The sequence below is a fragment of the Capsicum annuum genome, chromosome 8 (genome assembly GCF_002878395.1).
Source record: "Capsicum annuum cultivar UCD-10X-F1 chromosome 8, UCD10Xv1.1, whole genome shotgun sequence".
Lineage (NCBI taxonomy): Eukaryota > Viridiplantae > Streptophyta > Magnoliopsida > Solanales > Solanaceae > Capsicum > Capsicum annuum.
The window spans coordinates 99,397,304-99,419,166 of NC_061118.1; the positions used below are offsets into that span (position 1 = coordinate 99,397,304).

Genomic DNA, 21,863 nt, shown 5'->3' on the forward strand with positions numbered 1-21,863 from the left:
ACAACATATGCCAAAGAAAATATAGAACTTGCGCATATAAAAAAAATCTGCGCAGGCCGATTTAAATATAGCTAGGAACTGCATATGTATTTATTACAATATAGTTCAATTAAAATGTATATTTTATCTACCAGAAATTGTATCAATTACATATAATAAAATTTACATCAACCTCACTATCAAACATAATCAATTTTACATGTTTCATTCAGAAAACTTTGAACATATATCTAATTATATACACATATGTATATATGAATTAAATATATGTATTTTTCAACTCTACAACAAAAAACCAAAAAAAAATACAACCAGTTATAGTAATTAAATGATACTAACATGCTCCATACGTTGTATATGTTGTTATAAATGCCCCAATATACATTCCTCTTAGATGACTAGCATCAACAACTACGACTAGTCTACAATGATCGAATCCTTCAATGAATGCATGTAGAGCGATAAATACATACAAGAACACATTATCATCTGTCTTCTTCATTCTTATATGTGAATCCAGATAGGTAGTATTTAGAACATATAAGTATGATTGGAGTTTCTCATAAGATGTTGATGACTTACCCCTCAATTCTTCTAACGCTCTTTTTTTTGCCCTCCAACATAAAGTGTATGTCAAATCCATACCAAAATCTTCCTTCCTGTCATTTTTTATTTCCGTCGCACTATATTTTCTTTTGTGGTTTTTAAATTTCTGTTTAACCATACCAGCTATCAACATACTTGTTGCATGTACCTTTGGATAGATATTGTCCTTCACCGGACATGTATGTTGAGTTCTGAATTCTCTTATTTTAAACATTTCTGTTTCTCCTATTCTTGATGCACGCATTAAAAACTCACATTTTCTTGATTTGCAAAATAATGTATACCTGCATGCAACATAATTTATTACATTAAAAATACATATCCAAACTAATATTAAACAAGATCTGAGAGATATAGAATGTACGTACATTTTCTTACTTGACCTTTTACTGCGCGTTTGAAACTTCTCCCTAATTGAATAGTCCTTCATGACTGACTTCAAATTTCTTTTTCTCAAGTAAAATTCATCTTCCTCAACATTCTTATGATGTGGGTCTGAGATAATCACCTCAATAAGATCCTTCTCAAAAACATCTAAAGCTTCTGTATTTTCACAAACCGCTAAAGCTCCTTTATTTGTTGTATTTATCACTATTTCCAAGTTGTTACAATTGATTTCTCTTTCAGCAACACATATAGATGAACTTGCCAAGTTTCTCCCTACAACTTTATCCAAAATGCTTACATATAAAGGAAGACAATTTATGTCTTGTATCAACTTTTTCTGCAATTTTAACACTTTTAAATCCATATCGTTATGTATTTCTATCTGCCCTAGATTAGGAGTGATTTGATATTCTACTAGAATACGTTTGATGGTTAAATCCACACTTAAGTGAGATACCAAAACATCGTGTAGCTCAACGAATGTGGCTGATGTGCTCAACAGTATAGCATCAGTGACATATTCTTTGAAGTTCTTTTCGTACGTCCATCGACCAGAGTTCTTCACAAGGACTGGTATGCTTCCCATTTCTAAAATACAAAATACACAAACTATTTGATCAAACGGAAGTAAAACAGGCACCAAACATATTATCACATATACACTTATACTCTCAAATTCCCATAAGCAAAACAAAAATACATATGTAGTGTTTACATATATCGCATATAAAATACATATGCAGTGTTATAACTAAGCATATCAAAAAAATACATCTGGAGCATAACTAATTTTTAATTTGATATGTTACATACCAATTTGTCAAATATCCCTTCTTATAACACACACCTTTTAGATTTACGTGCAAACAAAGATACACAACCAACATCTCAATCAAAAAAATACATACACACAAGATTACCTTAAACTAAAATATTTTTGCAAATATACATTTATATATCAAAATTTCTACAATAAAACAAAAAATACATATGCACCATTACCATTAACAATATCAAAAATATATATGCAGTGTTATCGTTAAACACATCAAAAATACATATGGACGAAGATATTTAATACTTTTTTCTGGGTTCATAGAATAACGTCAACTTCAACAGAAACATTTGTTCAATCAATTATCTAGTATTTCAAAAAAAAAAAATTGAATGTATTTCAATTCGAAAGTTGTTTACAATTATTCTATTGTTAAAACAATCAATATAACAACAAACGATCATAAAAAATAGAGTCGAATACTGATTTTTTTCCCATTGAAACAACTTTAAAGATGAAATTTGCAACAGATACTTGAATTCCAATTTTACTGTTGTCTTGATTATAACTATAATTTGTTTTACAATTTTTTCACATACAAATTAACGACGACAACCAAAACTTGATAAGCACATCAGTAATAGTAAAAAAAAAAGTAAACTGAATAGCAATAATGGTTATGTACCTTGAACAACAGTAATGGTTGAATTTTCAACTGACAGTTGAATTCGTTGAATTCAAACAAATATAACAGATGAATCAACAATTGAATTTAATTCAATCGAATAACTGATTCGTTTTGCAATTGCTGTTAATTTCGCATAAGAATCAGTTCAATTTGATTAAGCAATATAGGGTTGGTTTAGAAGAAATTGAAAAAAAAAAATATGCAGCTGTTAATGGTGAAAAACTGAAATTTGAATTATTTGATTATAACGGATGTCACGCTTTTTAAGTGTTTTAAATGGAAAAGGAATCAACATATTTACTTGATTGATAATTATACCATATATAGCTCAACTAATTTCAGTTAATTAAGTGTAGTAATTTTTTTATAAATGTATTTTTACAGCAACATTTTTTAAAAATACAAAATAAAAATTGCTATAAAATGTAATTATAAAACTAGTAATTAGGTTCTTAACTATGCTACTTGTCAATTTTACCCTTTTAATTTCTCCAGCGGCCCATTAGGTTTATTAGTTGACTCTTGGTGATTTGCTCTTCCTTTTTCCGGGGAACAAATAGGAAACATCACAGGGAATCTCACCCAGTTGCCATCCTTCCTCATTTTCATCTATACTCTGTTGCTAATTTAACGGCTTGTCACCTGATAGTTTTCCTTCGGTTTCAATCGTATTGTTTGGTTTATCCTGTAAAGGCACTTCGAAAGGCGTTTTATATGGGCAACGAGTGATATACCCCCAGTAGACCACATGTAGTACAGAGTAAGGAGACAGATTCGTATCGAATTGTTTGTTTGTGTGATTCAATGTCCAAGTGGTGAAACAAAGGCTATTCTAAAGGCACTTGAACACACAATCGTGCGTATTTGCCCCTAGAAGTTGTGGATGTATGATTTATAGGTGTCAACCTTTAGAAGAGTTCCTATCTTCCTTCCAACCTTCTGGAGGACGTCCATATCGTAGAATTTCGTAGGTAACTCAGGGAGGCGAACCTAAATTACGGCAAAGGCAAAGCGTGCTTGAGATGCCAGAAATTTGGGTTCCCATTTTTGAATGGAAACAAAGTTGTTTATATAAACAGCAGGCCGTCGTGTAAGGCATGTAGCATGTTCTGTTTTTAGGTAAATTTAATTAAAAATAAGTCATATCCCAAATCCGTTGGTTAGGTCCTCCGAGGGTTTCCATAATTCTTATAGCTTTTTCTTTAAGATTTTGTGTCCCAATTTACGACCCACTACTTTAATAATTAAGGATGTCTGCCAAGGAGAGTACCGTCTCAATTTTTCTGCCGCAGATATCAAGATGAAATTTCCATCGGAGTTTGTAGGAGTAATCACATCCTGCATATCAGTGTTCACTATCGGGGCATCAAGGTTTGGAAAGAGAGGTAATTGTGGAGGAGTTTTTGTACAAAGGTTGAATTTACACTGGAATTTACAGGATCTGAAGGACTTGATTGTTGGGTTGTTGGTCGATATCCATAGCTAGTTACATTTTCAAACTTCCTGTTCAAGTTTCGATTCAAGCTAATCCATTTTTGCATGAAAGTAGTGCAGTTTCTAGATAACCTGTGATTAGTTATTTTTCTTCGTAGTGGAAACTAAAAGTGTTCCATCTATAATGGGTGAAAATTGCATTCACTCGTAATTTTACTTTAAAAATTAAATTTCCTTCTCAATTTTGAACAATAATTAAACTTTCCCCTTTATCCTAATTAATTTTTAAATGCCTATTATACTCTTTTATTATTGATTTTATTTTCTTACTTCTTTTAAAAATTAAGATATTTTTATTTTATTAAATTCATGTAATAATTTTTTCATAAAAATATAAATATTATTTTTTGGGTGAAAAAAGTGAGCAATACTACTTAAATATATAAGCTAATGATATTCTATAATGAAGTAAATTAGCATAATGAGAAAATTAATTTTATTAATAATAATCAAAACTCTAATCTTTATTTATACAATGGGAAATAATGAACTAAATTAATGTCAAATTCTTAAAAATTGTATTTGTTTAGATTTTAAATTATTTTCAAACTATAAATTATGTAATACTCTATTAATGACAACTAAAACTTGTTTATTTATATAGACTATAGAGAATACCTACTGTTTCATATTACTTGATCCTCATATTAAAAATAGTTATTTTAATTTACTTATCCAATTTATGAAATTAAAAAAAAAGAAATTTATTTCTAACATTAAATATCTGCATAGAGTAATAACAGTCAAATTAAAATTTTCAATGCATTATATTAATAAGACTAGTTTAATAAAAATATACCTCTAATAAATATTTTCTAAAGAGGTGTCATATCAAGAAGGACCAAGTAAGATGAAACACATGAAATAAGAGATTAACAAAGGGCAAAAATATTTGTACATGCAAGTACAGACCTATACAAATGCTTACTATATATAATACTGAAATAACAGTAATATAAATCACCTTAAATTTTATGAGAAATTCATAAAAGTATTATTCTACTCGTAATATTGAACTTAAATAAAAATTTATAAATACCTAGATTAAAAAAATAAATTATATATAATATAAAAAAATATTACATAAATGTATTTGATATAAGAAAAATAACATGAACATTGCATACAATAAAGGAAAAAATTAAATTATTATTCCAAATTAAGAAGGAAATTTAATTTTAAAAATAAAGTTTTGAGGTGAAAATAATTTTCACTCATCTATAATCAACATAAAAATAGTCGATGGCTAATTAATGTACATTTGGTTCACTCATAATAACCCCTGAAATGTACAAGCTTCTTCTCAAGTACCCTACAATACACAACATATTGTTGCCTTTGGTACATATATACTTCCTTAGTTTTTATTTATTTGTCATTTTTATTAAAGATAAATATTTTTAATACTTATCATTTCATAAATCAAGCATAATTATTTATTTTTTCAATATAATAGAGATATATCAATATAATAAAAAAAAGAAAGAAAAGTATTAAATAGAATAGAGTAACAAAATAAGGGTAATATAATAAATTTAACATGTAATTAATGTTTTTCTTAAGTGAGTGTAAATAAAATGGTGCAATTATTCAGGAACAGATGGATCCTAATTTGTACGGCACCATTTGACTTGACACATAATTTAAGAAAGAGGGAAGTTCTAAAAATCTCCCTAAATTTGTAATATTTTTTTTAGTGAACACCTAAACTATCGATCGTCTCAAAAAAAAATATCCTGAACTTGTTATTCAATACGTCAGATACCCCCTCGTGATCCAAAGATCACAATCTTGTAAGCACGCGAGTACACGATGGAATAATGACTTATGTGCATGTCCACATGGATAAATAATATCTAACTCTCTTTCATATATATCCTATATAAAAATCACTCATTTTCACTCACTAAACACTTTTGTGTAAGCTTTTAGTGAAGAAGAAGATGAATTTGAGTTTTTCTCTGCTCTAAAATAGAGAAAAATCGAAGCTTTAAGTGAGTATTTAATTTCAAGCCCTACTAAGCCTACCACCCCCTTCTTTTCACCTGATACAAGGCAATCGAAGTATCCGCCACCCTACAGATCTCAATGACACGACGGGAACCACACTGTTATCCAGCCCTGAATAGGAGGGGGCAACGCGCTGGATCCTCTCTGCTTGCAGAAATAAATGGATCAGAAGGGGCTTGGTTCTCTATTTCTAGGTGGGGTGAAGGCCATAAGAGAAGATTGCCTACCAGTAAGGAAGAGGGGGAAAAGGTGTTGTCATCTATCTCGACTAGTTTCCTGAGGCGTTGGAAATCCATACCGTTGATTTTTTTTTGATTAGGTAAGTTATTATCTAAAAAGATGTGTTTTTTGTTCGTTTTTTTATGTTAAAATATGAAATTATTCTTTCAGTCAGTGTTTCATACTAAATTTCGATTATTATTTCGATTCGGGGTTTGATTTAAAGCGTAGAAATCATATTGAAAAAAAATATTTTGAGAAATTTGAAAGTGACGGAGGATAAGGAATAGGAAGAGGAGAGAGGGGGAGGGGCTTTGAAACTATGAAAAAAATTAAAAAAAATGGCAATTTTTCATTTTTTAAAGATATTTCAAGCGCCTTCTTGAGTTTGTACTTAATTTTTGTGCCAGGTGGACCACGAAAGGATACTCAACAACAACAATAACAACAATAAACTCAGTAAATTTTCACATTGTGGGATCTGGGGAGGGTAGAGTGTACGTATTCTAGACCACTACCTCTAAAGAGGTAGAGAGGTTATTTCCGATAGACCCCCAGCTAAAGACAAAAGACAACATATAAAACATCAAAAGCATGAAACACGATAAAAATAACATAGGTACGACATCCACACAAAATTGTTCGTTTCCAAACAAAGGACACCAAGGCCCTCCTACCTACTGATTACGACTCATCCACCCACCTTAGCCCTCTACCCTAATGTTATTCCTCCATACCTTCCTATCCAGGGTCATGTCCTCAGTCAGTTGTAATCGCTCTAAGTCAAGTTTAATCACTTCCCTTTAGTATCTCTTCGGTCTACCCTTACCCTGCTTGAAACCATCCAAGGCCAACCTCTCACACCTACGAACCGGGGCATCCGTGCCCCTCCTCATCACATGATCAAACCATCTTAATCTCACTTCCCGCATTTTATCCTCCACCAATACTACTCCTACCTTCTTCCGAATAATCTCATTCTTAACCCTGTCAGCCCTAGTAAATCCGCACATCCAACGTAACATTCTCATTTCCGCCACCTTCAACTTTTGGATATGAGAATTCTTAACAGACCAACACTCCGCTCCATAAAGCATAGTCAGCTGGACTATAACTCTATAGAATTTTTCTTTCAGCTTATGGGGCACCTTCTTATCGCATAAGATTCCCGAAGTAAGCCTTCGTTGCATCCAACCTGCCCCAATACGATGAGATACATCCTCATCTGTCTCTCCGTTCCCCTGAATAGTAGACCCTAGGTACTTAAAATATTCCTCTTGCAAACTGCATGGGAATCCAACTTCACTACTTAAAACGAGGGGATACTCAACGTATTGAAACAACAAGTTCCAGAGGGTGGGGTGGGGTGGGTGGGTTAAGACAACCAATAGTTTAGGTTTTCACTAAATAAAACCTAATATGTTCAAAACTTTTTTTTTTTTAAAATATATTCTCTTTAAGAAAAAGAAGTAAACTTTTGAAACTTGTGGTCCAAAATAGTCCTCACGTTCCATTTTAGTTGGTCATATTACTAAAAATAAATGTCTCATATTAGTTGATTACTTCTTAAATTATGATAGAATTAATTAATTTTCATTTTTCTCTTGTAATTAATAGTACACATTAAATATGAACAATTACAATTTCAATATTCATTGTTATGCTCAATGAATATCATTAATATGGTAAAATAGTAAAATTTATCATTCAGTTTATGATTTCTTAATAACCGTGTAAAATAAAATGTGTCCTATAAAAGGAAAATTTTAAAGTTAAATTATTTTTAATCATAATAAGGTGATATTCTTTTTGAGACAAACCAACAAAAAGAGAATGACACATAAAACGGAATAGAGAGAGTAATTGTTAGCAAATAATGAAATAATATTTACAAATCAAGGATCGTTTTTGTGTTTCGGTTCTCGATCCAACTTCAATTTTTTAAAAGACTTGGGGCTATTTCAACTAAAATGGTGATTTACTCGCAATGTTTTTACTCTCCTTTTTTTTTTTTAACAAACACAGTTCATGTCCAGAAATAATTTCTTTCTTCCATATGCACCTTTTCAACTTCAAACACTCGTTTTCTTTTTCCAACTTCAACCAAGTTGTCCAAACGGTACCTCAAAAAAAAACTCGTTTTTCCTTCTATACCCTGCAGTAACAAAGAGTTTTTGTCTTTCAATATTAAAAGAACATCCAAACTGAGAAGATGAAAAATTAGAGAAAATTATAGCTCAATACTTTTGGACCATCTAATTAACAAAATATCTATATAGTGTATAGATATAGTTTATACTAATATTCAAATATATACATATAATATACATACTTATGCATATAGTATACACACATATATAAAATATAGACACTATACACAATCGATTGATATGCAGTACATATTTCAACCACTTTTGCTAAACTAAATGGTACAATCGTATATATTAGTAACTATCCCAAAAAATTAACCCACGGTTGCTTAACTTCATTTAACGAACTTATGAAATGATTTGCAAAATTTGAAGTGCATCCATTTTTTGTTGTTTTTTTTAAAAACCATTTTAAACCCATTACCCATCTTTTTATAGTTGAACTTTCTTTGTCTTTCCATTCTATTCTTTCCTTGTTGACGGGATCAATATTATCTACAACTTGCATGAAAAATGAGAGGTATATATAGCAGAATGCTACTGTATATGCGTTGTCTCATATTTTGATGATGACTAGATGATACTCAGAGGATCAGGTTCGTTGCTTAATTTGTCTAGGCATAGCTGTCACACTCTGAACAGTTTTGTCCGCTAGTGCAACAACTGTGCAGGTGGACAACGTACCAGAATGGACACCTGGTCCAATCAAAATTCGATCATTTAATTCTACACTACTATAAATACATAAGGATGCTCATTCCTCAATAATTTTTGCAATTCAAGGACTCTACTGTGGCAGTAAAAACCTTATATAAGCTCAAGTTCTAATATTTATATTGCTCATAATGTTGGTGTTCTTGAGTCGAGTCCTGTAACTGATTTACTCCAAAGATAGGAGAGTAAAGTATTCATTTTGATTTTATCTTCTTAGGTAGAGTTGCCTGAGATTGTGCTGGCTAGAGTTAGTCAGTTTTGAGAGAGGTTCTGACAGAGTTGTCAAGAGGAGATTGTGGTAGCGTTATTGCAATCTAGTGAAACTTAGAGTTAAGTTCTAATGGAGTCTATAATTATGACTGATTCTAATTATAGTGGAGCTTGAGAAATCCTACGAGTACATGTTGTGGTTGTTGTCCCTTGAGCAAAGAGTTTTTCACGTAGAATAATTATGTTGATTTATTTACTGTATTCTTTGTGTGTTACTATTTTATTGTCATATATATTACTTTGGGGACTTGGTCCCTTAGCAGTGGTGTACTCCTACGTTTCATCAATTGATATCAGAGCAAGGTCAATCTAAAAGGTTCACACCTAGACTATCTTAGTTATCATGGCTGCACCATCCATTTCGGAGAAAAGATAATATGTTATTAGGCCACCCCATTTCAATGGTCAATATGTGGAAAACTAGAATGTATGACTTTATTATGACTGAAGACAGTGAGCTAATAGATGTGATACTTGATGTCCCTCATGTTCCAATAAAGGAGGTTAAAGAAGGTGATATAACTAGGCTAGTAGCTAAAACTAGAAAAGAGTATAATGAGGAAGATCGTAAGAAGATTGAAAAGACTTCAAAGATAAGACATTACTAGTTTCATAGATAGGACCATATGAATACAACCATATCTCTGTGGGTGAAAGTATTAAAGAGATTTGGGACTACCTAAGGACTGCCCATGAGGGAACAAATCAAGTAAAAGAATCAAAGGTAGGTATGCTAACCACTCAGTACGAAGAATTCTCTATGAAGGAGAGTAAAACCATCTAAGAGATGCACATAAGATCTACTACAATTACAAATGAATTGCACTACCTTGGTGAGGTAATTCCACTTTACAAACAAGTAAGGAAGATTCTGGGAGTTCTTCCAAACTCATGGAAGAGCAAGGTTGATTCAATCACTAAAGCAAGAGATTTAAAACCTCTTACAATGGATGAATTGATTGGGAACTTAAATACTCATGAACTAAACAAATAATAAGAACAGGAGAAGAAGGAAAGAAAAAAAGCGAAGTCACTAGCTGTAAAAGATTTAAAACCTAAGTCTAGTGAGGAGGATACTGGTATTGCTTATTTAGACAGAAACACTGTAAGGTCCATGAATAGAAATGGCAAGTTTCAAAGGAAAGGGAGTAGCAACAGGTAAGTTGGTATAGTTGAGGTCTGTCATAAATGTGGTAATCTTAGAAACTTCAAGGATTGCCCTCTGCACAAAATGGATTATCAGAAGTATCTGTAGTCAGGGATTGACAAAGCAAAGAAGAAGGACCAGGTCCCTAATAAATCAAGAAGGAAAATTATAGCTGACTATATGGTGAAGCAAACACTAGCTGTCTGGGGAGATCCTCAAGTGAATTTGAAGATACTAAAAAGCCTGAAGATGTATCCATGCAGGTTGAAGAAGATAATGAAAAAAGATAATCTTTCTTAGTTGTCCACTACCTCACTCTTTATTTTTCCTATCTCAAGGGAACTCACTCTTTGCTTTCATGGATAAATTAGATGATGAAGGAAAGGATGAGGTAACCCCTTTTAACATTAAGTAGAACCTAAATAATTACTTCCCTAAAAAGTTAAAGAATTTGCAAATGGCTTGATAGACTCTGTATGTGAGTTTACTGCTGAGAAGGAGTTTCTTGAAGATAAGGTAGAAATTTTACAACATGAAAAGCTTGCACTAACTATTCATCCATTTGAGATAGGAGAATACTCTATAAAATTAAAATTTGAAAACAAGAATATGATAGAAAAACTGAGAGTGTTAGCTGAATCGAATAGTAAAGGGAAAAAGGAAGCTACCAAGCTATAAATCAAACTTGAAAAAAAAGTTGAAAAACTCTCAGAAGTTTCTTATGACTGCTCTTGAGAAGAATGAAGAATTAAAAAGGGACCTAGTCCACATAAAAGAAAATTTTAATAAATCTCTAAAATGGACCATCTCTTCATAAATTCTTGCAAACCCAACAAGTCAGGGATGGTCAATAATGGTAGAGGTCTTGGGTATCAGCACAACACTCATTCTCTTAAGACCCATAGAAAGTATGTTTCTGTTGCTAGCAAAAATTCCAATAATTTTCTATGCACTCACCATGGTAGAAATGGTCACAAAAAAAAAAAACTGTCAAGGATGACTTAGAGTTAAAATAAATTCAGCTATGCATGTTCAGCAGATGCAGTCATTTTTCAAGGGATTTATTTCCTTGAAAAACTTAAAGAAAAATAAACTACCTAGCTAGACCAAGAAAGTTGTGATTCCTCCTTTATATTCTTTTTGAAAACTTAGACTCAAATGGGTTTCTAAATCTAACAAATGACCTTTGTATGCAGATAGGAGTAAGGGAAAGTAGTCAAAGCTAGTTTATGGATAGTGGATGCTCTAAGTATATGACTGGATAAACTGACTATTATCTCTCAATCAAGGCACTTAAGGGTGGATGTAAGTCTTTTGAAAATTGAAAGAATGGCTATATCTATGTTGTTGAGAAGATAGAAAAATCCTCGAATCATTCCATTGAGGATGTTTATTATGTAAATAGGTTAAAGTACAATCTTCTAAGTGTGTCCCAAATTTACAACAAATAAAATGGAGTGAAGTTTTTATCTGATGGGTGCACTGTGTCCAACATGAAGGCTGGGAAATTTATACTCAAAGCTAAAAAATTCAAAAACATGTATGTGGTTGATATAGACATAGTGGTTGACTCTGAATTGACTTTCTTAAGTGCTCAAAGTGAAAATGCTAATTTGTGGCATAAAAGTTTGGGATATGTAAGTTCTTCTCTACTCAACAAATTGATCTCAAAGGACCTGGTCCATGGTGTTCCAAAGCTACAGTTTTTAGATAATAAGGTTTGTGATGTTTGTGTCAAAGAAAAATAAATTGGATCATCCTTTAAGCAGAAGAAACACGTAAGCACCACAACACCTCTTGAATTATTGCACATGGACCTTTGTGGACAAGTCAAAGTCCAAAGTAGAGGTGCAAAGAGATATGCGTTTGTTATTATGGATGACTATTCCAGTTCATTTGAACTTTGTTTCTAAGAACCAAGGATAAAACGTATGAAGTACTGGTGATCTTTGCTAAGAAAATTTAGGTAAAACTGAATAGCAAGATTGTAGGATTCAAATTTGATTATGGAAATGAGTTTGAGAATGTCAAAGTTGAAGAATTTTGTGCTGAAAATGTCACTAGTCACAACTTTTCTGCTCCAAGAACTCCCCAGCAAAATGGAGTGGTTGAAAGGAAGAACAGGACACTAATAAAAATTGCTAGGACCATGCTGATTGATAATGGTCTTCCAAATAGTTTTTAGGTTGAGGCTGTCAATACTGCTGTTATGTGACCAACAAATTCCTGATTAGATCTATCTTAAACAAAACTCCATATGAACTTATTTTCAGCGAAAAGCTTAAACTTGATTATTTCAAACCCTTTGGTTGCAAGTTCTTTGTTATAAATAATGGGAAGAATGAGCTTGAGAAGTTTGACTCTAAAATTGATGAAAATGTATTTCTAGTTTACTCCTCAATAAGTAAAGCATATAGAGTCTTCAATAAAAAGGCCCTATATACGAGAGCAAATGTACATGCAGTCTTTGATAAATTAGGAAAGCCAAAAAATCCTACTGGAGGTGAAGATTCTAATATGGAAGAAATCATTCCCATTCAAAGGGATGGTATAGATAAAGTTGAGGTTCAATAACAGAATAATATAGTTATTGATGAAGAAGGAGGTACTGATTCAAGTGCTCAGTTGATGAATCCAAATTAAGAAAAGGAACATCAAGAAGAACCTATTCAAAATTAACAAAGACTTGGTCCCAACATATCTTAATCAAGAAGATTAAATTGGAAGCACAAGTCTTCTCACCCCTTTGAAAATTGACCTTGTTATTAGAGCTCGGAATGCAAGCAAGGGCTCAAGCTAGGAATTTTATGGCATTATCAACTTTTTATCCCAAATAGAGCCTAAAAATGTAAAATAATGCCTTAAAAATATTGTCTGGATTAATTCTTTTGTAGGAAGAACTTCAATAATTTAAAAGAAGTAAAGTCTAGAACCTGGTCCCCCACCCTATTGATAAAACTATCATTGGGATAAGAAGGGTGTACAGAAACAAGCTGGATGAACATGGCATTATCAACAAAAATAAATCAAGGCTTGTTGTATAAGGATATAATCAGGAGAAAGGAATTGACTATAGTGAGACCTTTGATCCTATTGAAAGGATGGAAACAATTAGGATTCATATTGATTTTGTAGCCTATATTGGTTTCAAACTCATCCAAATGGATGTCAAGAGTGCCTTTTTAAATGATAATCTGAAGGAAGAAGCTTACGTCAAGCAACCTCCAGGATTTGAGGATGCTGATTTCCCACATCATATGCTTAAAGCTGGATAAATCTCTCTACGAGTTTAAGCAAGCACCTAGAGCTTGGTATAAGCGTCTGTTAAAGTTTCTACTAGATAATGTCTTTAAAAGAGAAAAAATTGATAATACCCTCTTTCTTAAGTCTAGAGGAAACAACTTGTTGATTTTGTAAATTTATGTTGATGATATAATCTTTGGAGAAACCTTCGATTCCTTAAGTGAAGAATAGGATGAGGCTAGGATTGATCAAGATGAATTGATCTATTTGGTGGATCAATTTCCTCAATCTTTGGTTATGATTAGGAGACAAGTATCTTTGTTGCAATCTGTGCATTTTTGTCTAACTCAGTACCATACCTTTGCTGATATACACGCATGGTGAGCAAACTTGAAGGAGAACAAATTAGAAAGACATGATTTAGAATTTCCTTCAAGCAAGGGAGGGACCTGGTCCCATCCCACAGGTTAGTATCATTCACATATGTCTTAAAAATTGCATAACTTTTTATCTGAAAAGCCACGACCTTTCCTATTTGTTAAAAGCTGTCAAATCCATCAAAAAGTAAAGAGTTGCACCTATTAGGACCAGACGCGTCTTATACCTTTAATTTCAAATGTTGCACCTCTTCTTCTCTTTAGAAAACATAATCAAATCCCACTTTTTACTCACTTTTTCAAAATTAGTCCAAACTCCTTCTCAAATAATTTTTTTTGTTTCTAAAAAATATCCATCCCTTATTCAAAAGATATTCTTCCAAAACACCAAATGGTAGATAAAATATCATTCTCAAGCCCCACGAATGAAAGTGAAACTATTCAATCTCCTGCATCCCAATATGAAAACCCTTCTATTGAATTTTCTTTTTTACCATTTTCCACGAATGAGTCCACCTTGGAGGAAACTTCAAAAGTTGTTGAACCTAGTCCTAAAAAGGCCTAAATCATTGGCACTAGTGAAGGGTTTGGGTCACCCATAGTGGTTGAGTTTCCTCAAACCTCCATTCCATCAGAAAACCTATAGGGAATGCTCATTTAGAAACTTCTCAAGAACCAGGTTTTCCTACCCCTTCAGAGTCAAACCCAATCTTTGCTCAACTTTTTGGAGAAGATATCCCCTTTGAGAAAACTTAATGTTATTAGCCAATGACCCTAGATAAATCAATATAGGGATGGGTAAAAATATAGGTGATAACCCCTCTCTTCCCTCATCAGACAAAATCCATAAGTTTATAGAAAATTTTGGCTTATTTGTGCAACCACTTGTAGAAGATGAGGAGGTTGATAAAGACGAATTATCCTTGAGGTGGTCAGTGCTAAGATAAGAGGTAGCAAAAAAAATAAGAAGGTGGAAAAAACTTAAAAGGTATCAAGACCTACACAATAAAAAGTGTAGAGAAAACACTCATAGGAGATGCCACGAAGGCAAGTAAGTGTGTAACTACTAAAATAAAGAGATTGAAAAAAGAGACAATGTTAGATGAAGAGAATGTATAGATGGCTAATATTAGAGAAATTAATGAAGAGATCGATGTTGATGTTACTGAGGCAATATAAAAGAAAAGAAAAGAGGATAAAAAAGAAAACGGGATCAGGTCTTCTCAAACTAAGACAAGGAGTCCAACTCCTAAGAAATACATTACTGTGATGAAGAATGTGACTGAGGGACCTGGTCCTAAGAAAAGAAAAGTTGCTGAAGAAGAGCCTGGAAGTGGCTATAAAAGAAGGATGGTGGAGAAAGTAAAGAAGAGTTTGACTAGAGAATAAAGATATGAGGTTCTGAGAAATAAAAAAGTTCTAACAGGAAGAGTATCTGATTCTAGGATTTTTGAGAAGGCTAATATGATTGAATTAGTAGAATATGTAAGGCACCAGGGATGACCATATCTCCTTAAAGAGCCAGTTCCCTCTGTTTTGAAAATGAAGTAAGGCAGTTTTATTAAATAATAAAGTTTTCAGCTTTGGTTTATGGGAATAAATTGAAATAGGATGAAGAAATCTTGGAGAAAATTTTGGATGTTCCTATAGCTAGAGTGAGGACTATTTTTAAATAGCAGCCCTCAATAGAATTTATGGTAGATGCCTGAAAGACAGAGAAAATTTACTGGTATGAGAAAGAAATTTCTCAAAAAAGGAATTTCAATTAATGTTTGAGTTTAGAAACAAAGTTCCCTTACCTAGGTTTGAGAAAGGGACAATAGCCTCACCTGTTGATCTATTTATTATTGAGTGCCTGAGTAAGTTTGAACTTATTAGTCTACCTACTTTGACGTAAGAGTATACGTACATGGTTATACATGTCAAAGAGGGAAGACACGATATGCCTTATGGATATTTTTTGAATAGGGTATTTAATTATTTTGGAGTAGTTGGTGAGAAGGAGACTCCTAAAACTACAAAACAAATGTTTACTCTAACAACCTTGATTGAGAATGAGTGTGTAGAAGGCAAAGTGGGGACCATGTCCCAGGTGTTAGAACTAATAGTTGTTCAAGAAAATTTGAGCAAAAAGGTAAAGGAGATGAGCAATAGTTTGATTGCCAAGGATGCTGAGATTCTACATTTGAATTTGAGGATCAAAACCAACAACTTTCCACTAAAGGACTAGGTATTGCTGAAGCACTAAGAGCCATAAATGCAGCACTGAAGACCAAGGTCATTGTACTCATAAAAGAGGTTCAAGGATTTAATGCAGAAGTAAATGATCTCACCAAATAGCTGTTGAATTTTCATGCTATAGAGAGTGCAAGTATGAAAATGCTACTTAAGTCCCTCTCTCCCAAACCTCCATCAACCTAAGCACCCTCTTTGTTTCCAAATTATCCCTAGTGTCAGTTTCTCTTTGTTGTTTCTAATGGCTTTTAAGTTCAAAATTTTATGTTATTTTGTTATGCACTTATTGTACTTACCTTACTTTCAAATGAATGAAATCATATTGTGTATCTATCATTTGCCTCTCTTTTCTATTGGTTGTTCATTCATGTTAGTGTTGTCTAGTGACCATTAGTTAACTTAATTGCGCCTATTATTATCTTTATTTACTGTTCTTACTTTTTTATGATGTCAAAAGGGGGAATTGAATTCACTAAGGCAGGGGGACCAGGTACCAAGTAAAGTAATGTATGATTGCTGATAATAGAGGAAATATTGACAGAGAAAACACACACTGATGATGCTATGGTGTGTTTGATAAGGGGGAGTCAGGAAATGGTTTGAAACTGTAAAAAGTTAGTGAAGGGATGCTATTGATAGGGGAAATACTGGTGTATCTGTAGATGCAGCTGCTCCAAACTGAATGAAATTTGATGTTATGCGAACATGGTGTCATCATCAAAAAAAATTATTGTCTCATGTTATGATGATGACTAGATGATACTCAGATAACCAGGTCTATTGCTTACTTTGCATAGGCACAACTATCATACTCTGCAAAATTTGGTTTGCTAGTACAACAAATGTACAGGTGCACAGACTTCCAGAATGGACACCCGATCCAATCAAAATTTGATTATACAATTCTAAACTATTATAAATACATATTATGGTCATTTATCAATAGCTTTTGCAATTCAAGGCTTCTACTATGGCGGCAAAAACCTTCTGTAAGCTCAAGTTCTAATATTTATATTGCTCATAATGTTGGTATTCTTAAGTCGAGTCCTATAACTGATTTACTCCAAAGATAAGAGAGTAAAGTTTTCATTTTGATTTTAACCTTCTTAGATAGAGTTGTCTGAGATTGTGCTGGTTAGAGTTAGTCAGTTTTGAGAGAGATTTTGACAGAGTTGTCAAGAGGAGATTGTGGTAGAGTTATTGCAATCTGGTGGAACTTAGAATTAAGTTCTAATGGAGTATGTAATCATGATTGATTCTGATTATAGTGGAGCTTGAGAAAACATATGATTACAGGTCGTGGTTTTCCTCCCTTGAGCAAGGAGGTTTCCACGTAAAATCGTTGTGTTGATTTATTTACTGTATTCTCTGTGTGTTATTGTTTTATTGTCATATATCTTATTTCAGGAATCTGATCCCTTAACGGTGGTGTACTCCTACATTTCATCAATATGCTATATATAGGTGTCAGGTTCGACGTATCAATCACTTCTCTTTTACTTAGCCCATTTTTTGGGGTCCACTCCACAACCCAAAAATAAATAGGAAAGAACAAGATAGTAGAAGTTCCTTTGGTATCTTACTACTCCCTCCGTCTCATTTTATGTGTCATAATTTAACCGAATACTAAATTTAAGAAATAAGATAAAGACTTAATGATGTTTACCATATTGTCCTTATTAAAAATATACTATTACTATTATTAATTAAGTGAGTGAGATCAATAAGGGTAAAAGTGAAATTGTGTCTTTAAATAATTACCAAGAAAATATAACATTCTTTTGAGACAAATAAAAAAAAATAACGATAGATAAAATAAAACGGAAGGAGTATTACTTTTACATTTTAGTCTGTTTTTTAAAAAGATGTTTCTTCCGTTTTTTAAAACTTTATATTAACAAAATATCAGAAGTTCTTTTCGTATAACTACTACTTTTACATTTTAGTCTGTTTTTGAAAAAGCCGTTTCTTTCATTTTGTATTACTTTATATTCTAACTTCTCACATTATAGGTTTAAAGTGATAAGATTAAAGAATATTTTGATATTTTTTTATATATATTAATTTAAGCTCATAAGATTCAATAACATTTTACTTTTTTAAACTTTGTTTCAACTTAATTAAATAAATAAATTAAAATGGATGGAGTACTTCTCAGGGCTCCTTTTGATTTATCTAGGCGCCTAGGCCCTGTGTGCACTACTCACCTTGAAGCTGACGTTTCCCTTATCTCTTTACAATAATTGAGTAATCATAATATCTATTTTTAGTATAGACAATAAAAATTTAGTTATTTTTGTAAAAAATAGTTATACATCACATTAAGTGATTATTTGAGAAATTAACTCAAAAAAAAGTGAAATAAGGGGAGCAATGACTTACTGTCGAAAATCGATGTTAAGAGAAGGGGCATTTGAATCAGCAATTGCAGCAAGAGCAGAATTAGAAAGGACCATTGTGGTTCCTCGTTTTGTTGGAGTAGAAGTTAGTGTTTTTGCCCGATCAACAATCTTGATCTGAATAGTTTCTCCTGGTTTACAAGCTTTGGGCAAAACAGAGCTAATGCAACTGATCAAATACTGTCTTCCACAGGCAGCTCCATCATCCCATATCCCTTCACCAGCTGCTGCAAAGAAGTTGCTTGATGGGAATTGTGTTGACTCACTCCCAAAACATGCACTTGCTGTTTAGTAGAAGGGAAAAAGAGAGGAGATAAATATCACCCAGAATGAAATATAATTTTGTAGAGATAAATATCACCCAGAATGAAATATAAGTTTATAGTTCGGTGCACTAAGATCTTGCTTATATGCCTTATCCGAGAAGTTGGATCGATTACATTGGATCTATGGTGTGTAGCTGCGCTGTATTTACTAATTGAACCCATGACTAGATCGACTAGTCATAGGATGACGACTCTTATTATTCTGCCATGATTACTTTATTTCTGAATGAAATAATACCTTGCAGTCCAACGTACTAAGATCCTGTTACATGCAGGGTCCAAGAAATTGGATTGCTCAAATTAGATTTGTCATCAATAGTCTTCCCTTGCAAAATTGCAAAGATTATTTTCACGACTTGAATCTATAACTAGCTCTCCTAGTCATGATAGGATGGCAACTCTTACTATTATGCCCAGATTACTTTATTTTAAAATGGAACATAACTAAGCCATGAGAGACAAAATATTTTTAGTTAGTTCTTTTAATTTGTAGGAGAAACTAACTTACGTGTGTATGGTGGGCTATACTGGCTTGCTGTTCCTAAATCAGCTCGAGATGCATGAAAGATTTGACAGAATATTAGGAAGAAGGAAAACCATTGTACAAGAAGAGGCAAAGGGCTTGACATCCTAAATGATTAACAATATCAAACTTATTTTTCTAGCATTCACTTATAGGGGAGAAAAGAATAGAATAATTAGAAATGATGAAGGTCTCTCACGAGATTGCACACCTAAAAAGGAGCGTAGAGCTTACTCGAATCTTTATTCAAAGTCAACGATATTTGTTATTAGTTCTAACTACTTTTGATTGGAAGGAAGCTTCTCTTATCTCATTTATTTCTCAACTGTATTACTTTAGTACTAAAACTTTCTAGAATCTGGAGGTCTTTCTCTCCTTATAATGTCAAATATTCAAGCATTTCTCACCTGATTGTGAAACGAATCACATGGATTAAGGACTTAAAATATTGGGAATTTCGGCATGCCAATGCAATGCAGCCCACATTTTAAGTTTTGGCATTTTATAGCCCAAATACAGTTTGTTTAAAGAACAAATATTTGGCATTATATAGCCAACCAGTAAAATAGATAAATCAACAATTCTCTCTCTTATTGATAAAATAATAATAAAAAAAAAATCTTGTCTGTTATAGACCATAATTACTCAAATCTTTCACTTCCGGTACCAATTTCCGGTCCCACAATGCCCTCCATTTTGTATTCAACTAATAGTGAATTTGCAATAATTTCTAATACAAACATTGATATTATATTATAATTACTATAATTAATAACGTTAATCCTAAAAAGGTTTATCATCCAAATGGTGACACTTCACTAGTCACTCATATTGGTAATAGTTCTATCTTCCAGATGGCGACACTTCACTAGTCACTGTTTTAACTACTGTGTTTTTGACACATATGTGACTACCTGTTCCACTGATGTGTAGCACTGATAGGAGTAGATATGCAGTTAGTTAGTTAGTTGTATATTGCTGAGTCAGCCGTATAAAGGATTGAAAGTTGTTAGAGGTTGTTAGACGATGTTTAGTTAGGTGCAATGAGGTATCAAATAAAATATTCTAAAAGGAGGTAGTTATTAGATATTTTGTATATCTTTCATAGCCTATATAAGATACAATATCAGATTGTAACACGTGATTTTGATGATGAATAAAGCTTACAACTTCACTCTCTCATTTCTTCTTCCTTGTTCATGAATCATCAAGCTGTGATGCTTGATTTTCACATGGAATCAAAGCCAGGTTGGCTGATACAGAAAGTACTTTGATTTTTCTGCAGGTTTGGTTGATTTTATAGCTGAGCTTCTTCATTCATGGCACCCAAAATTGATCAAAGTGATCCTCTCTTCATTGGTGCTTCAGATAGTTCAAGTTCTGTACTCATTCCAATCAAATTGACTGGTTCAGAAAACTATAGTCTTTGGAGTCGATCCATGCGAATTGCTCTCTTAGGGAAGAGAAAGTATGATTTTGTTACTGGATCCTGGAACAAGGAGTCATACAGAGAAGAATTTCATGATCAATGGGAAACATGTAATGCGATTGTCCTTTCATGGATCATGATACAGTGAGTGAAATCTTACTATCTGGGATCGTGTATGCTACAAATGCTTGTGCAATCTGGAATGATTTGAAGGAGAGATATGACAAAGTGAATCGTGTGCATATATATCAATTGCATCGTGAAATCAATATGTATTCTCAAGGTACTGATTCAATCTCAGCTTATTTTACTAAGTTGAAAACCTTTTGGAGTGAGTATGATGTTCTGGTTCCAAATCTTAGCTGTGATTGCCCTAAATCCAAAGAATACTCAGATCATATGTATCAACTGAGACTTCTACAATTTTTGAGTGGCTTGAATGAGTCCTACGATCAAGCTAGGAGAAAGATCTGAGTAGCTTGAATGAGTCCTACGATCAAGCTAGGAGAAAGATCTTACTTAAGGGAGTAACTCCAATTCTGAATCAAGCTTATGCCATGCTCATAGAGGATGAGATACAACACTCAGCTGTACATGATAGATCAGAACCTCTTGCTATGCCAGTGAATCGTAATTATGGTTATGGACAGGAAAACACAAATTACAAGAGTAGAAGGTGTGGCTACTATTAAATTTCAGGTCATACTAAAGAAAACTTCTACAAACTGATAGAATATCCAAATGATTGGAAAAACAAGAAGAAACAGGATTATGCTCCTCCAAATTTTAGGTCATATAACACTGGTAGCAAGTCTTCCCAAACTGCAAGCATGGTAGCAGGAATAGTTGATACTGCCAGTTCCAGTCATTA

General features: G+C 32.8%; 2 protein-coding genes across 2 annotated transcripts; both read right to left on the minus strand.

Annotated features, from left to right (window-relative positions):
- Positions 1-317: 317 nt before the first annotated feature.
- Positions 318-1,668, minus strand: LOC124886387. The gene is made up of 2 exons (XM_047394437.1): positions 975-1,668; positions 318-890 (listed from the first exon to the last, which is right to left on the minus strand). The coding sequence occupies exons 1-2, from the start codon at positions 1,577-1,579 to the stop codon at positions 335-337; spliced, it is 1,161 nt and encodes a 386-aa protein (XP_047250393.1). The 5' UTR covers positions 1,580-1,668; the 3' UTR covers positions 318-334.
- Positions 1,669-8,030: 6,362 nt separating this feature from the next.
- On the minus strand, positions 8,031-19,794 carry LOC107839064 (EG45-like domain containing protein). Its single transcript, XM_016682413.2, has 3 exons — positions 19,549-19,794; positions 18,698-18,998; positions 8,031-8,334 (listed from the first exon to the last, which is right to left on the minus strand). Exons 1-3 carry the CDS (start codon positions 19,667-19,669, stop codon positions 8,328-8,330), a joined length of 429 nt encoding a protein of 142 aa, XP_016537899.2. The 5' UTR covers positions 19,670-19,794; the 3' UTR covers positions 8,031-8,327.
- Between the last annotated feature and the right edge of the window lie 2,069 nt (positions 19,795-21,863).

Coding starts and splice junctions, on each gene's coding strand:
- LOC124886387 (XM_047394437.1), bottom strand. CDS start 1,579: ATGGGAAGCATACCAGTCCTTGTGAAGAACTCTGGTCGATGGACGTAC. Junction 891..974: donor AAAAGGTCAAGTAAGAAAAT/GTACGTACATTC, acceptor TGTTGCATGCAG/GTATACATTATTTTGCAAAT.
- LOC107839064 (XM_016682413.2), bottom strand. CDS start 19,669: ATGTCAAGCCCTTTGCCTCTTCTTGTACAATGGTTTTCCTTCTTCCTA. Junction 18,999..19,548: donor GTATAGCCCACCATACACAC/GTAAGTTAGTTT, acceptor TCTACTAAACAG/CAAGTGCATGTTTTGGGAGT.